Source organism: Sarcophilus harrisii, chromosome 6 (genome assembly GCF_902635505.1).
Source record: "Sarcophilus harrisii chromosome 6, mSarHar1.11, whole genome shotgun sequence".
Lineage (NCBI taxonomy): Eukaryota > Metazoa > Chordata > Mammalia > Dasyuromorphia > Dasyuridae > Sarcophilus > Sarcophilus harrisii.
In genome coordinates this window covers 250,479,853-250,502,355 of record NC_045431.1, presented here as the reverse complement: position 1 = coordinate 250,502,355, position 22,503 = coordinate 250,479,853, and the positions used below count along the sequence as shown (strand labels likewise).

At 31.8% G+C, this 22,503-nt stretch overlaps 2 protein-coding genes across 2 annotated transcripts; both read left to right on the top strand.

Moving 5' to 3' along the window:
- Positions 1 to 5,136: 5,136 nt before the first annotated feature.
- Positions 5,137 to 6,069, top strand: LOC100935254 (olfactory receptor 8K3-like). Its single transcript, XM_003773889.1, has one exon. It carries the CDS (start codon positions 5,137 to 5,139, stop codon positions 6,067 to 6,069), a length of 933 nt encoding a protein of 310 aa, XP_003773937.1.
- Positions 6,070 to 14,644: 8,575 nt separating this feature from the next.
- Positions 14,645 to 15,604, top strand: LOC100913284 (olfactory receptor 8K1-like). The gene has a single exon (XM_003773890.2). It carries the CDS (start codon positions 14,645 to 14,647, stop codon positions 15,602 to 15,604), a length of 960 nt encoding a protein of 319 aa, XP_003773938.2.
- The last annotated feature ends 6,899 nt before the right edge of the window (positions 15,605 to 22,503 follow it).

The window sequence follows — 22,503 nt, the reverse complement described above, 5'->3', positions numbered from 1 at the left end:
TGTTGGTGGAATTGTGAATACATCCAGCTATTCTGGAGAGCAATTTGGAACTATGCTCAAAAAGTTATCAAACTGTACATACCCTTTGATGCAGCAGTGTTACTACTAGGCTTATATCCCAAAGATATCTTAAAGAAGGGAAAAGGACCTGTATGGGCAAAAATGTTTGTGGCAGCCCTCTTTATAGTGCCTAGAAACTGGAAATTGAATTGATGCCCATCAATTGGAGAATGGCTGAATAATTTGTGGTATATGAATGTTATGGAATATTACTGTTCTGTAAGAAATGACCAACAGGAGGATTTCAGAAAGGCCTGGAGAGTTTTACATGAACTGATGCTGAGCAGGACCAGGAGATCATTATATACTTCAACAACAATACTATATGATGATCAATTATGATGGACATGGCTCTCTTTAACAATGAGATGAACCAAATCAGTTCCATTTGTTCAATAATGAATAGAACCAGCTATACTCAGAGTCTGGGAAATAGTGTGAACCATTACATAGCATTTCCAATCCCTCTGTTTTTGTCCACTTGCATTTTTGATTTCCTTTTCAGGTTAATTGTACGTTATTTTAAAATCCTATTCTTCTTGTGCAACAAAATAACTGTATGGATATGTATACATATATTGTATTTAACATATACTTTTATTGGTCTACTTGACATCTGGAGGAAGGGATGGGGGTGGGGAAGGAGGGGAAAAGTAGAAACAGAAGGTTTTTCAAGAGTCGATGCTGAAAAATTACCCATGCATATATCTTGTAAATAAAAAGCTATAATAAAAAAAAGAAATTTGTGTGGAACAGAAACAGGAAAGCAGAACAAGGAACACATTGTACACAGGAACAGAAAGAATGTGTGATTATTATCTATGATTAACTATGAAAGAACCAAGTTCTTCTCAATGGTTCAGTGATCCAAATTAATCCCAAATTGACTTTGGACAGAAAACATCATCTGCATCCAGAAAAAGATCTAAGGAGACTGAATGTAAATCAATGAATGCTATATTCGCTTCTTTGTTTCCGTTTTTTTAATCTTTTCCATGGTTTTTCCCTTTTGCTTGGATATTTCTCTCCTAACATGTTTCATAAAGTAATGTGTATTAAAATAAATAAATTTACTTCAAAAAAGAAATTTGCATGGGTAATTGTTAACATTAAAATAGAATTCATGAACATTACCTCACTGAAGCTTCAAAGCAACCTCTGAGATGAGTAGAATATATATATGCATATATATATTTAACTCTCTATATATGCATATATATACATATTCATGTGAAAGATCAGAAAACTGAGGCCCAAACTGTTTAACACTTTTCTGAAATTATCTATCCCCTAAGTGTTGGATACAAAATTGGAACCAAGTATTGTTGATTACTTTATCCCTTACTCTAGACAACTCAACTCAGGAAAATCCACTTTTTTAATAACATCATCATAATCATTGTTATTTATCAACATCAATAATGATCCTCATTATCTTCATCATCATTCTTATCATCAAATATATTTTTTTATTTTTTTTATTTAATAGCCTTTTATTTACAGGTTATATGCATGGGTAACTTTACAGCATTAACAATTGCCAAACCTCTTGTTCCAATTTTTCACCTCTTACCCCCCCATCCCCTCCCCTAGATGGCAGGATGACCAGTAGATGTTAAATACATTAAAATATAAATTAGATACACATTAAGTATACATGACCAAAACATTATTTTGCTGTACAAAAAGAATCAGACTTTGAAATATTGTACAATTAGCTTGTGAAGAAAATAAAAAATGCAGGTGGGCATAAATATAGGGTTTGGAAATTCAATGTAATGGTTTTTAGTCATCTCCCAGAATTCTTTCTCTGGGCATAGCTGGTTCAGTTCATTACTGTTCCATTGGAAATGATTTGGTTGATCTCGTTGCTGAGGATGGCCTGGTCCATCAGAACTGGTCATCATATAATATTGTTGTTGAAGTATATAATGATCTCCTGGTCCTGCTCATTTCACTCAGCATCAGTTCGTGTAAGTCTCTCCAGGCCTTTCTGAAATCATCCTGTTGGTCATTTCTTACAGAACAGTAATATTCCATAATATTCATATACCACAATTTATTCAGCCATTCTCAAACTGATGGACATCCATTCAGTTTCCAGTTTCTAGCCACTACAAAAAGGGCTGCCATAAACATTCGTGCACATACAGGTCCCCCTTTCCCTTCTTTATAATCTCTTTGGGATATAAGCCCAGTAGTAACCCTGCTGGATCAAAGGGTATGCACAGTTTGATAACTTTTTGAGCATAGTTCCAAACTACTCTCCAAAATGGTTGGATTCGTTCACAACTCCACCAACAATGCATCAATGTCCCAGTTTTCCCACATCCCCTCCAACCAAATATATTTTTTAATATTATTCCTATATGCATCTCCTGGAAAGAGCACTGTAGTATATGAACAAAATTTCAAACTCAATGTAATACCACTTTTAAGGCATTTTTGGAAGTCATAGGAAAAAATGTTTGGGAAGTGAATATACTTCTACTGGGCAGTGTTGAATCTAGAATCAGACAAAGAGACAACAAAGATCTTAATTTATTGGGAGTTTACATTAAGTCAACAAACGATCAATAAACATGAATTAAGTGCCTACTAAATGTCACTCTATTAAATAGTGAAGATACAAAAAAAAATGCAACAGGGAATCTCTGTCCTAAAGGACCTTTCTGCTAAAGGTAGCATACAAGCAAATATATACAAAGCAAGCTTCATCTAGAATAAAAAGGAAGGGAAAACACTGGAATGAGGGAGCAACTTTAGCGAGACTTATTGATGCAAGGTCACAATTGAGTTGAGACTTTAAAGTAGTCAAGAGGGTGAGTAACCAAACCAGAGGAGGAAGAGTGGATTAGGCATGAGGAAGTTGCCAAAAAGAGTACCCAGAGATGAGAGATTAAGCATCATTTTGTGGATCATCAATCGATCCAGTGTTATTGGATTGAAGCATACAGATTCAGAGACTGTGTTGAAACAGATAAGACATTTGCAGGGAAATAGTTTATGAAGAACTTCAGAGTTACTAGATCCAAAATATTCTAAGAAAAAGGACTATCCAATAAAGAAGTAGAGATTGGGCCCCAAAAATCAATTTGAATGAATGAAAACATATTTTAAAATATTTACTCTACAGAAATTCCTAGGTTAAGCAACTGGAACACAAACATAAAGTGAAAACCAATCTATTCACTAAAAGAACTCACATATTAAAATGTGGAGATAATACATGAAGAATGTTATATATATATATATATATATATTACATATTATATTATATATATGTCAAATAAAAAGAGATTGCTGAACTTAAAGAACAGAAGCATAGAATAATGAATCTCTTCCAATGTCATTTTCATACCTCTTTCTTTTGTTGAACCATATTTTTAAAAAAAGTTTAGTAGTAGTAGTAGATACATTTCACCTTTGGGTCAGTAGTTTTGACTAAAAAACATACAGAAGTTAATTCCAAGTTACATCACTAGGGTAGTTGCTTCTTAGGATTATGGCAGCAAGTTGGTCTAAAACCATGAATCGTTCTTAAGTATGACTGCCATTGCAAGAAGCCTTCTCTTTTCCTAAATATTAGTGGAAAGTGGTTATCTATGGATCTCCACAATGAATGATCTGTTCAAAGATGGCTTAATGTAGTAGGCTTGAAGTTGAGTTGGTTGTTTGTATATGACATCAGAAAATCAGTCTATACACACACAGAGAGAGCTTGATTCAGCCAGCATAATATCAACCTTAGTAAGGAACCTAACAATAGTTGAAATGTAATAAATATTTTGTGGTATTTTTACATAAACTTATGCATATTGCTTATTGTTGACACCCAAATCTCAGCAATTCAATTGGGATTATAATTATGAAATTCATAAACATTCTCCAGTACTTCTGGGACATCACCTCATTGGGACAGAGAAATGCATAAATTCTCCCTCAAGCAACTGGCAGTAGTGAAAACATGAGCAAGTCACAGAAGATTTTACCTTCCAGGTGAGCAGGTAATATTATTCTGTGTTTATGATTTAAGTACAGTAAGTGTCAAAACATCTGATGCATGCAAGTAATTCAGTTCCAAATTCTATCAGTATGTCCCCTGTGAGGGTGAATGGAGAAATTTAGCAACATGTAAATTCACTCAAACTTCTCAAAATGATTTTAGGAAAACGAACAGATGACAACACATAGTTCTAAACAATGACAAAAATGGGTTCCCCCACCTCCCACCAGAGATATTAAATAGCTTTTGCCAAACAATATGAATCACTAATAATATACAAGATCCCAAGAGTCCTTAAAAACTAGGCTGTGCATCTAGATAGCATGTGAAGCACAAAAGTTTGAAAAATTCACTGATGTGAATTCTCTGAAGGAGGACATTAAAACACCCAAATCAAAAACTAGGTACTGCAGGCAGCAAAATCTTCTATCTTGACAAAAGAGAGATGATACAATAGTTTGGATATACATGTTGTCTTCCTAGGTACTAAACCTTTAACCTCTATGCTTTAGATCACATTTATGAAGGAAATTTCATTTCTCAAAATTAGTCATTGTTTTTTTCCTATAACGTATAATTATAGAGAATAATTTAGATTAACACAAGGTTACAAGACTAGCACAAGTTCACATGTAAATGTACTGGATATGGTTCTTAAATAATGCCTTTTTGTCTTCAAAGCTTCTCAATCCCTGCTGTACCACAATGCTTTCCTTAGGGATTCTTATATATTGTAGTGTCCTGCAATATGTCTTTATGTTCCTTCTATAGGCTAATTAGTTAAAATATTTTAAAAGTGATTATTAATATTATTAACTCATATTTTCACTTAGAAGAACTTTACAATAAACTCATAATTTTATATGATAATCTACAATCTCTTTCCGCTTGGGGAGAAAAATGTTGATGGATTCTGATATAAGGATATAAATGAATTGTAATTTAATTGGAAAGTTTTTGTTTATCTTATCTAAGGTATTTCTGTTCACTGACTGCCTGATTATACAAGGTCTGTGTTCACAGAAGGCTTCTTCCTTTTGTTTTCAGATTATGTTTTTTAGACAGAAGAAATGATCCAGTTGAATGACACCACTGGGATCCAGGTGACTGAATTCATTCTCATGGGCATCACAAGCAATCCTGAACTTCAGAGCCCTCTTTTTGTTATATTTTTCCTCAACTATATGACCACAGTTGTGGGGAACCTGGGATTGATCATCCTAACCAGTGTTGATTCCCACCTACAAACCCCAATGTATTTTTTTCTCAGGCATCTAGCATTTGTTGATATTGGTTATTCCACAGCTGTTGGTCCAAAAACACTGATGAGTTTCATTGTTGAGAAAAACATTATTTCTTTCCATGGTTGTGCAGCACAGCTACTTTTCTTTGGAACGTTTGTTGCCAGTGAACTTTTCATCCTATCGGCCATGGCCTATGACCGCTATGTGGCTATCTGCAAGCCCCTCCTCTACACGGTTATCATGTCAAACAGGGTGTGTTGGATCTTGGTCACAATATCTTACATCTATAGCATTACTGTATGCCTATTGGCCACAATTAAAATTTTTCATTTGTCCTTCTGTAAATCAAATATATTAAGACATTTCTTCTGTGACTCTCTTCCTTTATTATCCATTATATGTTCAAACACAAATGAGATTGAATTAATCATTTTGATCCTTTCTGCAGTAAATTTGGTTTCTTCCCTCTTGATTATCCTTACCTCCTACATGTTCATCATTGTAGCCATTCTGAGGATAAACTCTTCAGAAGGCAGACATAAAGCCTTCTCCACCTGTGGGTCTCATCTCACAGGAGTTGCTATTTTCTATGGAACACTTCTTTTCATGTACTTGCAGCCCCATTCTAGCCATTCCTTTGATACAGATAAGATGGCATCTGTGTTTTATACCCTAGTCATTCCAATGCTGAATCCACTGATCTATAGTTTTAGGAACAAAGAAGTAAAAGATGCATTGAAAAGAGTTTTTAAGAAGTGATATAAACATTCTCTTTAATGTTCAATCAGATACTTCTGATTCCATTTTGTTATCAGAAACAATTAAATTCTCCTCAATTTCTTTTACTTCTCGATTTTTAAAATAAAATCTTTTTCTCCTAATATGCAATTAGAGAATTATTTTGTTTATTTGTTTTTGTCAAGTTCCAATAAATTATAGTTTTGTGGATCTATCTTCTAGGGAGGTAGGAAGCTAAAAGAAGACTTAGTAAATACTACCTCTATATAATTCTATATTTCATTTACCCCCAAACTAAGCATCACACTTTTGGCTAACGTTTTCTTATTTGACATAATCAATACATTGGAAAGCATTTAGAAAATTCTGGTACCAGGTGTTTGGCATTGTGCAGATAGAGATAAAGTATATGTCAAGGCATGTAAATTTTACTAATTTTAAATTTTACCTGCCACAGTAGCTATTGAACTTTCAAATTTCTCTAATTGTTAAGTTTATTCTAACAATTATTACAATTTCTTTTCACCAACTGGTATCCATTGCTTCTGATCTTCTCCTTCATAAGCAACCAGAACAAGTCTATTCCTACATCTGTGTGACAATTATTCCAATACAAACTTATATCACTTCTGTTACCTTCAGAACCAGTTCTTCCATTCTTGTCCAGGAATAGAAAGAAAAATGTGTTATGGAGAGTGTCCCAAAATTTTCAGTGAATTTTTAATTTTGTAAAACATAAAATGAATTAGGACTTTTGGGACACCCCGCTCTGAGAAGATCTAGAATCAATTCTAGGTCTATTATCTGTGTTCTGTGACATTCTGGTCAGTAAGTTCATTTTCTCTGGTTATCTCATACTTAAATTTCAGTTTATTTCATTTAAAAAATCTATGACACTAAGAGCCTATTCTTTCTGGTAACAAAATAGTGTCTTCTAACCAATCCTCAGAAGGTACATGTTTCTGTATCTTCATAATTCAGGTTGCCTCCCTCTGTTCTCCTTGTGGCTTGTCAATGTTTATCCTGAGCATTATGATGAAAATTTAATAAAATATTCCCTCTATGCTCTAGACAATGCAGAATACAACCAGACTCTTACATCCCGTACTTGGATTCCATGACTCTCTTAATGGAGTTTACATTAGCTTCCTTAGTTTGAATAAATTAAATTCATATAAAAATTGTATTATTGTTATTCAGGTTATTTTTTCTGCACATGCTCACTTCCATAGTTTATTCTAAAGATAAGGAAATTGATGCAATCAGGTTTAAGTGACTTGTTCAGAGTCATATAACTCTTAAGTGTCTGAGACCATATTTGAATTCTGGAAGATGTCTTTCTAACTCCAAGTTTGGCAATCTTATTATTTAAAGTGTTGGACCTGGAAAATGGGAGAGGTCGGATGATATAGCAACCAAGATAATGTGCTAGCAAGTCTTTCTTGCTGTGGGTTGACTCAAGATCATTAAGATGATGTGTCATCTGAGAGAAATGGAAAAATTTGAATGGTGCAGTAATTAAATATGAGATGAATCTGAGATCCTAGGCAGAAGAAGGCCAAGAAACAGAAAATTTCCTTCAGAATCTGAAAGGCCAATATCTGTCATGGGGATAAGATACATCACAGAGATGATAATGAATAATCTTTTCTCAAAATCTAACTATATCAAAAGGATTATATATATATTATATATATATATATATATATAGAGAGAGAGAGAGAGAGAGAGAGTTAGGGTTAGAGTCGGGGGTTAGTTATAGTCTATGGCAAAGCATAAAAAGGACCTAAAAATTCTGGTCTTAATAGGGTCACATAAAATCATCATCATTCTGGAGAAGGAAAGGTACTGTGGAATCAATACTATGGAAGAAATACTGTGATTGGGTCTGTAATGTATAACAAAATAAATTGCTAAAATCACCTCTTTCCAAATATTGTGTTTTTTCCCCAAGAAAAATGCAGTGCTCATGACTTAGAACTTGTGATTTCTCTTGGTTTTATTGAAATGGGATCATTTTATTACTATAATATTTGGAAATAAGAACTTTACACAATTATTCAGAAAATGACCCAGACATACCTTTATTTTCACTGGGAAAAAAGTAGCTGATAATTCTTTAATATAATCTATTCCCCTGTGTTCCTTAGATCTATAAACAAAAATAGTTTCTGAGACTACTACAGTGGTAAAGTACTTGGGCAAGGTTTTGTTTTGTTTTGCTTGAATTCCTAAATGTTTCCTCTTTATAATATTTCAGGCTGATGAAAACAATGTTGAATGCTTTCAGTATACACATTTTTAAGGTCTATGAAATTCAAGGGAGAAAATGTGAATCATAAATGAAATGAATACATTGAGTTTATAAACATTTCATTTAAGTTTTATGAAAGTCATAGGATATAAGGTTGTTTTAAATTAACATCTTATTACAGACATACACTAAAAGATTGAATAACTTACTGAGATCATTTAGGATATAATTGTTGGAAGTAAGGTTTGAACGAGGTCTTTTTATTAATAATACAGCATTCTACACTTTATAGTTTACACTAGGCTATCTCTAAATTCAGAATCATCCTATTGTCAGTATAATCATTGTCATTAATATTAATATCATCATCATTATTTTCACAATTATTGAATGGTTAATAATATAGATTTTGTGTATTTTACTAGGGTAGATACAAAGAAATATCAGGCTAAGTAAATTATGATATTTAAAGTGTTATGGTAGTCCTTATGAAAATGCATAAGACAGGAATATCCTGCTGGAAAATTGGCAAATATAAATCAAGTAAGGCAAATAGAAACACAGTTTTCATGAATTTGGAAGACTGCATTAAGACAACTAGAGAATCATTTCAGAATTATGACATAAAAAATATTCTGCCAAATGGGAAAGTCGTAAGAATAAATATTGAGACTCAGAAACCCATTTGAATGAAGAGTGAAAAAAATAGTGAATGAATGAAAGAAAAATTAATCATATTCCCTGTACCAAATATTGTGCTAAGATCCGAGAACGCAAATAGTAAGTAGACAAAACACAAGTAGAATGCTTCAGTTATTGGAAAGGTTTTATTTTAGTAAGGATAAAGCAGCAAAATGTATACTAATAGATTTTTAATGTAATTTCCATATATAAAATCATAGCTTTTCTAATGTTGAACAATAGTGTTAATAACATTGGGAATGGATAAATTTATTTCTGGATCAGGCTTTATATGCAGAATTTGCAGAAAAATTGACCAGAGTATATTTTAACATGACTCACTTCTTGGAATGATGTATATAAATTCTAGATTAGAAATATGCTTATTTGTCTGAGATTACTAACACTCATATGATGTTTGGGATTAATTGTTCATCGGTAGAAGATAGTTATTTGTGAGTTCTGGTAGTGTTGAGAATTGTTGACTTATTTTTAAGAGTCAATGCTGCTCTCAATAATATCTTCAGGGGTCAGACTTGAAGGAGGTTGGATGACTGTATACCAGATAAGAAACTAAAGTTCAAAATATTTCAAAGGAGTTTGTAACTCATATCATCTTCTTGAATTTTTAAGACCAACATTTATATCCCCTATCTTCAGTCACCATGGATCTATTAGTGAGGAACTGGACTTTATATGCTTTCTTTTATTTCAACCATGCAATGAAATTGTGATCTCAGACATGATGCCCTTACATAGACTGATACTAGGGCATCAATAAAAGCATTACCATTTGTGGGGCATGCAAATGATTTGTCTTATCCAATTTTATTTGCCTTGCTACACTCTGTAATTTGCTACATATTGTAGACATTACCATTAAATTCATGTTCTGAGGATCCTATGTACAATATAGTATTTCTGCCTCTTCATATTCAGTAGTTTTGATGAAAAAAAATGAAATAATGTAATTCCAGGTTGAATGGAAAGGTGAAAGTGTGTATAGGACAAGGGATGGCATTCTGATTTGGTGGAGCTTAACATCTGAACAATGATGACATCTTCTAAACCTTTCCCAGTTTTTTTTCCAGTGGTAGGAAGATTATAGGAGAACAATAAAAGTTGAGAATTTAATGATTTTCTACTAATACTAATAGTGCTTGGAACACTGCTTCAAGTTACATAACCAAGGCTCCTTGTAGAGTATCTCACAACTTATCAAACTTTCACAGAGTAAAGGAGCATGGGAGATTGCAGGGGTAAAATAAAAATGGGAGAACATATATAGCATTTAACATACATTGCTAGGATGTCTTTGTTCCTGTATTTGTGCTTCCCAAATTTGAGATTATATATCATGATGTGAGAACTCTATATTTAGAAAACGTAACTGGTACAGTATCAAAATCTGAGATACACTGGGGTTAATAGGCAGAAGAGATATGTTTTAAACTTGCTATGGACACAGGAAAGAGAGGTCAATATCAGTCATGGGTTGACATGTAACACAGGAAAGGTAATGAATTATTTCTTATTATCTTGGAAAGGTGATGAATTTCTGTCTATTTTCTATCACTATCAAGAAGGCTTCATGTACACAAGCAGCATATCTTTGTAGTAAGACAAAAAATATGACATACAAAGTGATCAATGACAAAACCGTAGTTGTCTATTCATGTAGGTAAATTGTCATTCTAAAGTCAAAGTTCAATAGGAAGAATACATTTTTAGTTATTAATGCCTTCACCATATCACTGGTAAAAAAATTAATATATATGCCAAATTATATAATATTAATTAAATGCAGGGTGCTACTGAGATCAAGTATCAGAGCATAAGAGATGTGTCAGCAAAGTTGTAAGACTGAGTTGGTTTTAGAGGAGCATGGCATATTTGATTTAATAATTCTTAGGCTAGTCACCCCAGATGTGATAAATGACTCATTCTAATGTTGAATACATGTTTCTCCCCCAGTGTTTGTATCTGTGGGGAATGGAGTATGAGGGCAGTGAACAGAAGAGCTTTTTTTTCATGGAATGGAGACACTAATACAATAGAAAATGAAGAGGATGAAGCAGTTTCTAATCCCTGATTGTTCTGAAGAGTCAAAATCATCAAAATCATTTGTTACTGGTTAAAGATCACAAAAGGAGGTCGTTTAAGAAACCTAAGAAATGAAACTCAATAGCAAACTGTTTAATAAAGCTGACCACTTGATATTTGGGGTAGAGCTCCTCATTGACAAAAACTGCTGGGAAGCTAAATTATAAACTACAATAAATGCAAAGATGAAATAATTCTGTATGAAGGAAAACATGGATAGATTAAAGTGTTAACCACTTGAGCAGAAATTGACATAGAAGATATCACAAATTCATTGAAATATTGCAGACGAACTCAAACTTATATTCTGTCTAATATTTGAATGTTCATATTTAATAAAAATTTATTAAATTATGTACTTGCAAATGACAGATTACCCTCAAGATAGTCATACCATAAGTAGACATACTCGAAGATTATAATTCACTTTAAAAAATAACATTCTAGCACTGATGAAAATATTTAAATACCTTTAGAAGTTCTTTAAATTAGAGATTCAAGAGTGAAACAAAATGTGCTCTTTATTTTAAAACTCAGAAAATGTTTCTTGAAAGTGATCAAATGTTCTACTTATCTATAATATTGAGGCTATTTCACAAGATGCAAGGATAAATCAAATATTTGCTTTCTGATCTAAATAAATAAAATTTTTGGCAAAAACAAATTATTATATGTTATTTTAATACATATATATTTTAGAGAAGTAACAGCATATTTATAATAGGTCTGGCTTTTCAATCAGAAGACCTGGGTTTATATCATGCCTCTGACATGGACAAATCAAATGATATTCAGCATATTACTTAACTTTTAATCTCTGTGGCCTCTCAGAAGTTTTTTTATTGTTTAATTAGTAATTTGAGATAGTGGGAAATTTTTTTTTCAATTACCACATTATGAATTTCTTTACTGATAAAAGTTCAAACCTCTCCTAAACACATGTAAAAAATATGTACACACACATACTCAAACACAAACATATACACATCTTTATTTACTCCATAAAATATGAGAAAACAAAACTAAATGCAACTTAGAGTAAAATTTAAAGAAATAGAATTTTATGCTCTTTGATATAAACTATATTTCTTGTTATCATTTTAGCTCTTCAGGACAAAGCCTACATGCAAATTTCTAACAGAATGACTTGATACACTACAATTTATACATTAAAGTTTGTTCTAAAATTGGGATGTAGATTGTAGGTATGCACTGATATAATTATGTATACACAGTTACTAACAAATACATATATGTACTTATATGTATACATATATACATATATACTTATATAAAATATAGATTATTGTTTAACACATAAAATCATTAGATAACAAATAACAGAGATTATCATTGCTAATCTTAGTATCTCTGCTTTAGGCTTACATAGTAAAATCTTCATGGTGCTCCCAATGCATTCATAGGAATGAAAATAGAAGCCTCAGGAAAAATAATTTCTCTGGCTTAAAGTTTTTCAGAAACTCGGATAATCAGGTAAGTAGAAAAGTATCCAAGGGTTCTTAGGGTATGTTTAGTAATAATATTTGGACAGATAAAAAGAAGTCCTATCTTCTTGAAAGTGAGATTCAGGATACAAAAATTTGCTAGGATAAGCATTTGGGATTTTGGTAAAGGTGATTACACTCATGGCTATGTGATTTAAAAAATCATATTACAGATAAGAATGTTGACATTGATAATGATTATAGAAACTACCTTCAAAAACATTCCCTGAGGAGATAATATGAAATGTTGATTCTTAGGAAGATTTTCTGTTCTTTAGGGAATAAGTCTCATGAGCACCAAGAAAGCCATAATTTCTCTTCAGTGTAGACAGTATGAGAGAGATTATATAAATGAGATGCAGCAAATTTACTGTAGATGTGACTGTAATTTTCCCCTTTTATTCCCATTTATTATAGTTGGGCTCTAAAAGATAAACACATTTAGTAATTCCTGGCTTTGGATCTAAATGTCTCCAACAGATTCCAGTGACTCCAGCTGAAAACCAGATATCCAGGCAATTTCACTAAAGACATTAAGAGGTGAGGCTTTTGAAGGTTGAATCAATAAAGTCACTTCTCGATTGCTAGGCTATCGTTCAAGTACCTCCAGCTGGCAAGGGAGAGAAGTATTCTAATCATGAGAATTATCAGAGCAAATTAGAGACTATACAGAACCACTTATGTAGATAGAATTTAGCTGGATAAACTCTCCACTCAGACATACTGGTTGAGAATAAACAAATGACATTCTTTGGAAGCTTCGATTCAGAGTTAAAATATTCTGGCACCTTGGTAAAAAAAGAAGATTTATTAATTCTGATCCAATGCTATTTAATTTGAACTGATCATGGCTGGAGGCAACCATGACTGAACAAATTGAGGAAGTTACTTGGCAGAGTGCATAGAATCCTAGGCCACAGTCTAGAATTATCTGAGTTCTAATTTATCCTCAAATATTAATTGAATGACACTGAGCAAGGTACTTAACCAGTGTCTGCCTCAGCTTACTTAAATGTAAAATGGAAAGAGCATCTACCTCCTAGGATTGTTTTTGGAAAAAAAAAAACAAGTAATATTTGTAAAGGCTTAGCACAATGGCTAGAATATAGCGTCATATAATTCCCAAGTGATTGTTGTTATCTTTATAATTATTATTAAATTGAGATTATATGTTTCACCTTGGAACAGATAAAGTTTTATATATTTCACTCCCTAGAATTTTACCCAGGGATACTTATGCAACTGTAGATATTGGTAAATTAACTGAATCTTTATATAATATATTATGCTGGGGGAAGAATAGCTGAGTAGTTCAATAATCAAATAACATATGCCTATGTAACATATATACTTAGGAATGAAATTTTGATTGTCATTCTCCTAAACTAGAATAGTTTTCACTATCAAATTCAGAGTGTACTCAAGGTTTATAAAAGAAACATTAAAAGTAATGTTCCTATAATTTTATTTATATCAGAAGAACATGTCAATGTTCCCTTGTCCCTTCTATATTCAAGTTAGAGGTAATTATATATTGGACTACTTGCAAAATGGCACATTTTTTGCATCATTTTTGCATCATTTTGATTCTTGACCATTTCAGAGTAAAATTTTGCTGATTTCTTTGTCATTTTTGATAAAGGTCTAATCTCTAGATATAGAAGAAATTCCACATTCTCACAAGCTTAACTTTGGTCTCTTTTTTAAATAGAAAGTTGGTAGATAAAGGTATGCATTGAATAGCTCCCAAACATGCAGAATTTTCTGTTCCTTGTCATTCTATGGGATACAGAGGCATATATTATAGCATTATAATCTCTCTCAGTAACTCATCTTCTATCCAGAAAACTGTCAAAATCAGTTCTTTCCCCTATATCATCTACTTAATTAGCTATCTTTATAGATGTAGAAGTTCTTCCATGTCAATACTCTGAGATTTTAGGGAAAAGTCAATTTTTCCTTATCCATTGACTCTGCATATCCTAAGATTGTAATGGGTGATGAACTGAGAACTCTTATAGACTTTTTATTTTCTTTCCAGATTGTTGTTTTGATGGAATTCATGGACAAACAGAATGGAACTTTAGGTACTTCAGTGACTGAATTCATTCTCATGGGAGTCACAGACAGACCAGAGCTAAAGGCCCCACTTTTTGGAGTGTTCCTCCTCATCTACATGATCACAGTAATGGGGAATCTGGGCATGATCATCCTAACAAAGATTGATTCTCACCTACAAACCCCCATGTACTTTTTCCTCAGGCATTTGGCATTTACTGATCTTGGTTATTCCACTGTCATTGGTCCCAAAATGCTTGTCAATTTTGTAGCAGAGAAAAATATCATTTCCTACAATTGGTGTGCAACCCAACTAGCTTCCTTTGAGATTTTCATTATTAGTGAACTTTTCATTTTGTCAGCTATGGCTTATGATCGCTATGTGGCTATTTGTAAACCCCTCCTCTACACAGTCATCATGTCAGACAGGGTATGTTTGGTTCTAGTGGCCATCCCTTACCTCTATAGCATTTTTGTGTCATTGTTGGTCACAATTGAAATTTTTATTTTGTCTTTTTGCAGATCCAATATCATCAGACATTTCTATTGTGATGGTCTTCCCTTGTTGTCCATTGTATGTTCTGACACAAGCGAAATAGAATTAATTTTTCTTATCTTTTCAGCTTTAAATTTGATTTCTTCCCTCCTAGTTGTTCTTGTTTCCTATATGCTCATTCTTGTGGCTATCCTCAGGATGAACTCTGCTGAGGGTAGATACAAAGCCTTTTCCACCTGTGGCTCCCATCTCACTGTGGTGATTGTGTTCTATGGAACCCTTCTCTTCATGTACTTGCAGCCCAACTCTAGCCATTCCTTTGAGACAGACAAGATGGCCTCTGTATTTTATACCTTGGTCATACCTATGCTCAACCCATTGATCTACAGTTTGAGAAACAAGGAGGTAAAAGGTGCCCTAAAAAGAGCCCTAGCAAATCAACGTAAACTTCATATTTAAACTACAATGTGCAATGGTTCCAATTGATTACCAGAAGTCAACAATTTTTTTGCTCCTTTGTCAGTCATCTGCATTCTTTTTTTGTCTTTATGAAAGTATCTTTCTGCTTATTCTTCCTTAAACAAATGTACTGTTCCTTTTTGTTGTCAGTTAGAAATGTATCTTTTGATGAATTTAGGCACATTATTGGAAATCTAGAAAATCTGATTGAAGATTAAGAATGGAAAGTTGTGTGTATCACATTTTTAGGAAAAGTTCTCTTGATCAAGTAGCAAAAAAATTCCTGATTGCTATTATTCATGTTCACTTTTATTTTTTAATTTTGTCATGTGGTCTCATACCCACAGAAGAACCTCAACCTCTGAAGTTGCAAATTTTCCAACTGAGAATGAATTTTCATTCTGCAAACATCAACATAGTACAATGTGGAGAAAAGGAGTGCTGATTATTCAATGAGAGTGTCTATCTGTTCTACTTTCTTTCTTCGTCACCCGTGGCTAATAGTTCATATCTTTTGGTCCTCAGTGCCATGAACAATAAAGTGGTTAATGCAGATTCTTCCTAAGATCTATTTCCATCTTATCTTTATATTTGTGTAATTGATAATTATACAATTATATAACTATCTCCAGTATGGATAGAGAAATAGACATTCATTCAGAAGGTAAGAAAATTAATGAAATTTCATTTCTCTAAGAAGGATTTCTCAATGGGGGTCTATAATTTATTGTCTAAATTTCTTGAACATTAGGATAGATTCAGTTTTAAATATTTCTTATGTTTACATTTTTCAGTCAGAAAAAAATCATTCTTCTAACATCTTTTTTTCTACTTCAAACAACTTTTGTAGTAATACAGATCAAGCATATTAACTATATTTTTATTTGTCTTTATAGTAAGTCTTTCATTATGAGCTTCAGTATAAGCTCCCTGAGGGTGGCTATCAATCTTCTCATGACCTTATTTTGGAACAATGATCCCTATATTGTGATTATTACTTATAATTTTACATTTAATTATTATTTAGTGTTACTATTTTGAATAATATTTAGTGTTATTTTATTATTTTAGTTATGGTTTTAATTTTTGTGTTAATTTTTTTCTCGTTTGTTGTTTGCATGCACAGAACATAGGCAAATGCTTTGCATTAAACAAGTGTTTAATAAATATTTATTGGATTAGAATTAAATGGACAGAATGAGTATAAGATTAAGTTTAGTCAATCATATCCATATTCCTGTAATTTAGCTTTATTCTTTGTTTAATTTACTTTTTAAGAATAAGGGAGATTTTTTTTGCAAGATTAATGGAAGTGATAACCAATTTAATTACCATTACTTGAAAAGGCACAGCTTTCAAAAGAACAAGCTGTTTTTTGTTTTTGTTTTTGTTTTTTTTACTTATTTTGTATTTCAGCTTTTGTATTTTGTATTTTGTATTCTGCTGGATTGGAAGTAGAAGGTGACCTTCTTTACAATTCATCAGATAGAAAAATCTCTGGATAAACTTTCAAATCATTAAGTTTTGTATTTTCCACAATTGCCTTTTTGTTATCACCATGTATGTTCTATCTTAAACTTGATATTTCTGCTTTTTTTTTTTTCTCATAAATCTGTTTCCTGCTGCAAAGACAGAGAAGCATGCATTTGGTTTCTCTTCGTTATCAATCCCTCAATTACTTTTTTTTAATCACATTACTTAAGATGGATTTCAAAATGATCACTCAATCACTATTTGAAGACTTCTAACTGGGGGAGGGGGAACTCTAATATTTATTGAGATATCTCATTCCTCATTCGAATAAAATCTTTGGTAGTTTTTTCCTAGGTTGAAATCTGCTTATTTTGAACTCCTGCTCATTGCTCTTCTTAACATGAACTCAAAATCCTACAACATCCTAATTTGTCTTATTAATGTAATAATCGAAATGGGAAATAATTGGAATAATTATTTATATTACATGTATCTATTGAGTCCCATGCATGGTTAAGAGAGAATTTCTTTTTTCCATTTATACAAATATATTATGTCATCCTTACAATAGCCATATGAAGTAGATATTATTATGATCCCCACTCTACAGTGCCCATGTCACAGATGCTTTTCTACAAACAGTGAAATCAAAGAGTTTTGTCAAGGGAATTGTTCAATAATAATAAATGGATCATTTGAAGGATATTTGACATTTGAAATCTAAGCCATACAACTCAAAATTCTCAAAAGAACAAGCATTTTAAAAGTCTCTTCACATATCAGAAAAAGGCAAGAATTTAAAAAACAATGTTGATTCTACAATTTCAAGAACCTCATCATGATCTAGATAGAAAAGTATTCAGTCTTTGAAAAAGCTATAAGGAGATCAGGCTATATAGAATGAAGAGATCTATGATACCCTTTTGGAGGTCAGAGATATAAAGCAGTCAGACAAAGGGATAGGAATAGGGGCCATATCTGTGATTTCAAGGATTTGGAAAAACCCTGCAATAAAATTTCCTTCAAACAACAGTGATTTGGAACTTCTCTGTCAGATTATTTCTTGAACTCAGGTTTCATCTGAAAGAACAGTTCTCTGGTACATCAAATTGCCATTCATACATGTTCTAAAATATTCTACCCTTTCTCCATATCCCATTATGAATTTTTCAAACAATGATTATAAAAAATATGTTTTTAAATTATCCAGGTTATTTTGGCCCATGTCTTATTCATAAAGGATCTCTTAATTTACTTTTAAGTTTATAAAATAGAACAATAATATCATTTCAGTCACAAGATATTATTTAATATAATATAATGTAATTTTATGTAATATGATTTGATATAATAAAAATATCTTAGATTTTAGTGGGAAAATTCCTATTCACCTTGGCCATTTCTATTCTACAGCAGTTCAATTAACTAGGCAAACAATACCCCAAAAAGGCTTCTTTCTTTTTTTCAATATTATCTTCCTTAGATGGAAGAAATGATTGAGTAGATTGAAACCACAGTAAGTAAGGTGAGTGAATTCATACTTATGGGCATATAATAAATCATCCTGAGTGTCATAATACCTTCATTGGGGTCTTTTTTCTCAGATACAGTGTAAAAGAACTTTGGGAAATATTTTATTAATCAGTGTTGATTGCTAGCTCTAAATTCACATGTATTTGTTTTTCTAAAGCATTTATTGACCTTGGTTATTCCACTGTCATTGGCCCAAAAATTTTGATATGTTTCATAGTAGAAAAATATATAATTTCCTACCTTGGATATACATCATATACATAGTTGTGTGTGTTTTTCTTTTGGGGGGGAAGCTTTTTATCAGTGGACTTTTCATCATGTCAGTTATGACATTTTTTTTTTTAATTACTATGTTGGTTTCTAAACTATGTGTAGCTGAAGCTGTACAAAGCAGGTTAAGAGACAGGTTTTTAGAGACCAATTAGCAGTTTAATCAATCACTTTCAGAATGAAGAATACAGCTTTAAAACTGGAAGTTCTACTGGCCCTCTTCCCTGTTGCAGGAAATGTATAGAACTTTTATATACAAATATAAGGGGTAAAGGATGGGAAAGGCAGATTTCAATGCAATCATTTTCAGGACAAGATTTATATTAGGAATTTATGTATGGTTCAACAAGGAAAACTATTAACTTAGTTGATCATATCACAAAGTAAAAAAAAATAATCTGATTATATCAACAAATTCAGGAAAAGCTTTTGACAAAATACAGGATTTGTCCTTAGTAAAAGCATTTGAAAGCATATGTGTCAATAGATTTTTCTTTAAAATGATAAGTACATTTGTAAAAGCATCAATAAGCATTATTTGTAATGGAGATAAGCTAGAAGTCTTCCCCACAAAATTAAAAATGAAACAAAGATGCCTATTATCACCAATATATTATCATTATTGTATTATTAATAGCAATGTATTAATAATTGTATTAATGTAGCAATGTATTAGCTACATGTAAAAGCAATGTATTAATGTACATTAGCTACATGTAAAAGCAATGTATTAATAATAGCAATAAAAGAAGCAAAAGAAATTGAAGGAATCAGAATAGGCAATGAAGTAATAAAACTCTTTTTGCAGATAATATGTTGACATATTTGGAAAATCCTAGAAATTCAACTAAAAAGATAAAATTAATAATGTAATAGGGTATGAAATAAACCCACATAAATAATCAATATTTCTATATATCATTAACAAAATGTTTCAAGAAGAGACAATAAGAAAATTCCCATTTAAAGTAACCATAGACAGCATAAAATACCAGAGAATATACCTGTAACACAAACTCAGAAATTATATAAAAATAATTATAAAATGCTTTTTGTACAAATAAAATCAGTTTTAAATAGGGAAATATTAACTGTTCAAGTATGGACAGAGACAATATAATAAAAATGAAAATTCTAACTAATATATATTTTATTAATGCCAACACAAAGAAATTGTCAAAAAATTATTGTTTTAGAAAAAAATAATTAGAAAATTCATGTGGAAGATTTAAAAATACTAAAGAAATTAATGGAAAAATTAATAAAGAAAGTTTAGCAACACTAGATTTTAAACTACCAGATATTAATCATCAAAACAATCTGGTACTAAGTGAAAAATAGAAAGGTAAAACAGTGAGACAAAATAAACCTACTACTTTCAAAAGTAAATTATATATAACAATTGTAAAGTTTAAATCTTCTCTAAGGCAGAGTAGGTGAGTGAGTGAAGGAGGGACACAGTTCAGAACTTAACCTACATCCAAAATAAATGAAGTGGGAAAAAAAGAATAAAAATATCTATGATGCCATGAACCAATTCTTTCCACTGACTAATGTTTTCAAGCTATCCTCACATAGCATGCCCTTATGTCTTTATTTTTTCTATTTTTATTCTTTAGTTTTCTCCGAAGCTTAATGATATTTTTCCTGAAATGTATTGTACAAAATACAATCTTCTAAATGTGGACAGGTCCGGTCAAAAATGGCAATGTAATAGCTGCTTATACCAGAATACCATCTCAACTAAATACATGTCAGGTTTCTAACTTTCTATGGATATTTGTTGGGATATATGTGTAAACAAGGCCCAGAGGCAAGAACTTCCTAGAAGTTTTAGTGGTAAATTAGGAATCCAATATTTACCTTATAAATATAATTTTTCTTGAATTTTCTCATTTTACTCTTCTAATTTCCACCCCAGTAAGAGGACACATTGTTCTACATTAGACTAGAAAATATAATTCTACATTAATGAGCATTATAGCCTCCACTTTTGTCTTCTACAAGGAGAATGGGCTTGTGGAAGAATAGAGAACAGGTGATCTAAGTAGAAAAATGGAGACAATGACTTAAATAGAATTACATAAAATCATGAAAAGGGAAAGAACTGTGGAACAGACTTATGATTGGTTAAGGAATGTCTTCAAACATGAAGTATTAAAATTATTTTCCTAAGTATTGTGCCCTTTTCAGGGAAGCATTGCACCCAAATTGTGCAACATATGATTTCTCTTGGCCTGAATAGAAAACTGAATTATTTCATTATTAATAGTTTAATTGCCTCAGTATTTGAAACCAGTGGTTTTCATAATGACTTGTTTTGTTCCCCAAACTTATCTTCATTTCTACTGAAATCAAAGTAGCTGACAGCTACTTCCCACAAGAATCCATCCATTTGCAGCTGCCCTCCGCCACACGGGGTAAAAACAATATCAGAGACCCAGTTTTCTGGAATGTATCCTTACAAGTGGCCCTAGGGCAAGGCTTTTTAAAATTTCGTTTTGTTTAAATTTTCTAATGTTTCTATATAAACAGATTATTTTAGAGTAGGGAGAATAATAAATAAACTGCTTTCATTATACTTATTTTAAGAGTGGTCTAATAATATTAGTGGAAAATAATGAGTAAAATCAGTTTATCAGCCAAATAGTTTTAGGCAAGATTTGAAAGAAGTTTTCTAAATATAAGTCCAGCTCTCTATACTTAATCCCCTACACTAATTTGCCTCTCAACTTATGGTTATCCTATGATTCAATGTAACCATAGTAATCATCTATGAGGTGAATGATCAGCTTGTTAAGGAAATATCTGGAAAGAATCTATCAACAATGACTGAAAGATACTTCTGTGATTATCATAGAATATCTTATTTCCCTTTTATTTATAGAGTTGTACAATGGAATCATTCTTTGACTCATAGAGGATAACTTCCTCTCGGCATATAAAATGGAGATTTTAGTCAGTTTTCTTCATGAGCAGTAAACCATCTGCATTGTTAAATTAAAAATAAAAGCAGGAATGGAATCATTATCAGGGATTTTGTGGGACTTCAAAAATGGAAAGTAACATGTGGAAAAAATATGCAGGATATAGTGCCAGGATGCTTTCATTTTGGTGCATTGCTTTTCAGATTTGAGATGATATGCCATGATGTGAAAACTCTACACTTGGAAAAACTATGAATGATACAGTCCCAAAATCTGAGATATATTGGGAATCAGAGGAAGGAGGGATTTTTTTTTTTAAAATGGGTTGGAGGAAGAGAATAAAAATCTCATAGACAAAGAATAATTTCATTGAAAAACATAAATGTCAATATCAGTCAAAGCCTGAGTTATCACACAGAAAAGGAAATGAATCATTTCTGTCCATTGTCTACTACTACCCATAAGATATCATATGCATAAGTAGCACTTATCTGTGGTAAGACAACAATATTAGGGGAAAAAATTCAGTTATAGAATTATACCTGTGTATTTGGAGAATCAAATTGATATTCTAAATTTAAAGTTCAATGGGAAGAGCACATTTTTAGAAATCAATGCCTCCATAATTTCATTAGAAAGGAATAGTAATTTACACCCAAAAATTCATACAGTATTAATAAAATATAGGGTTTCATT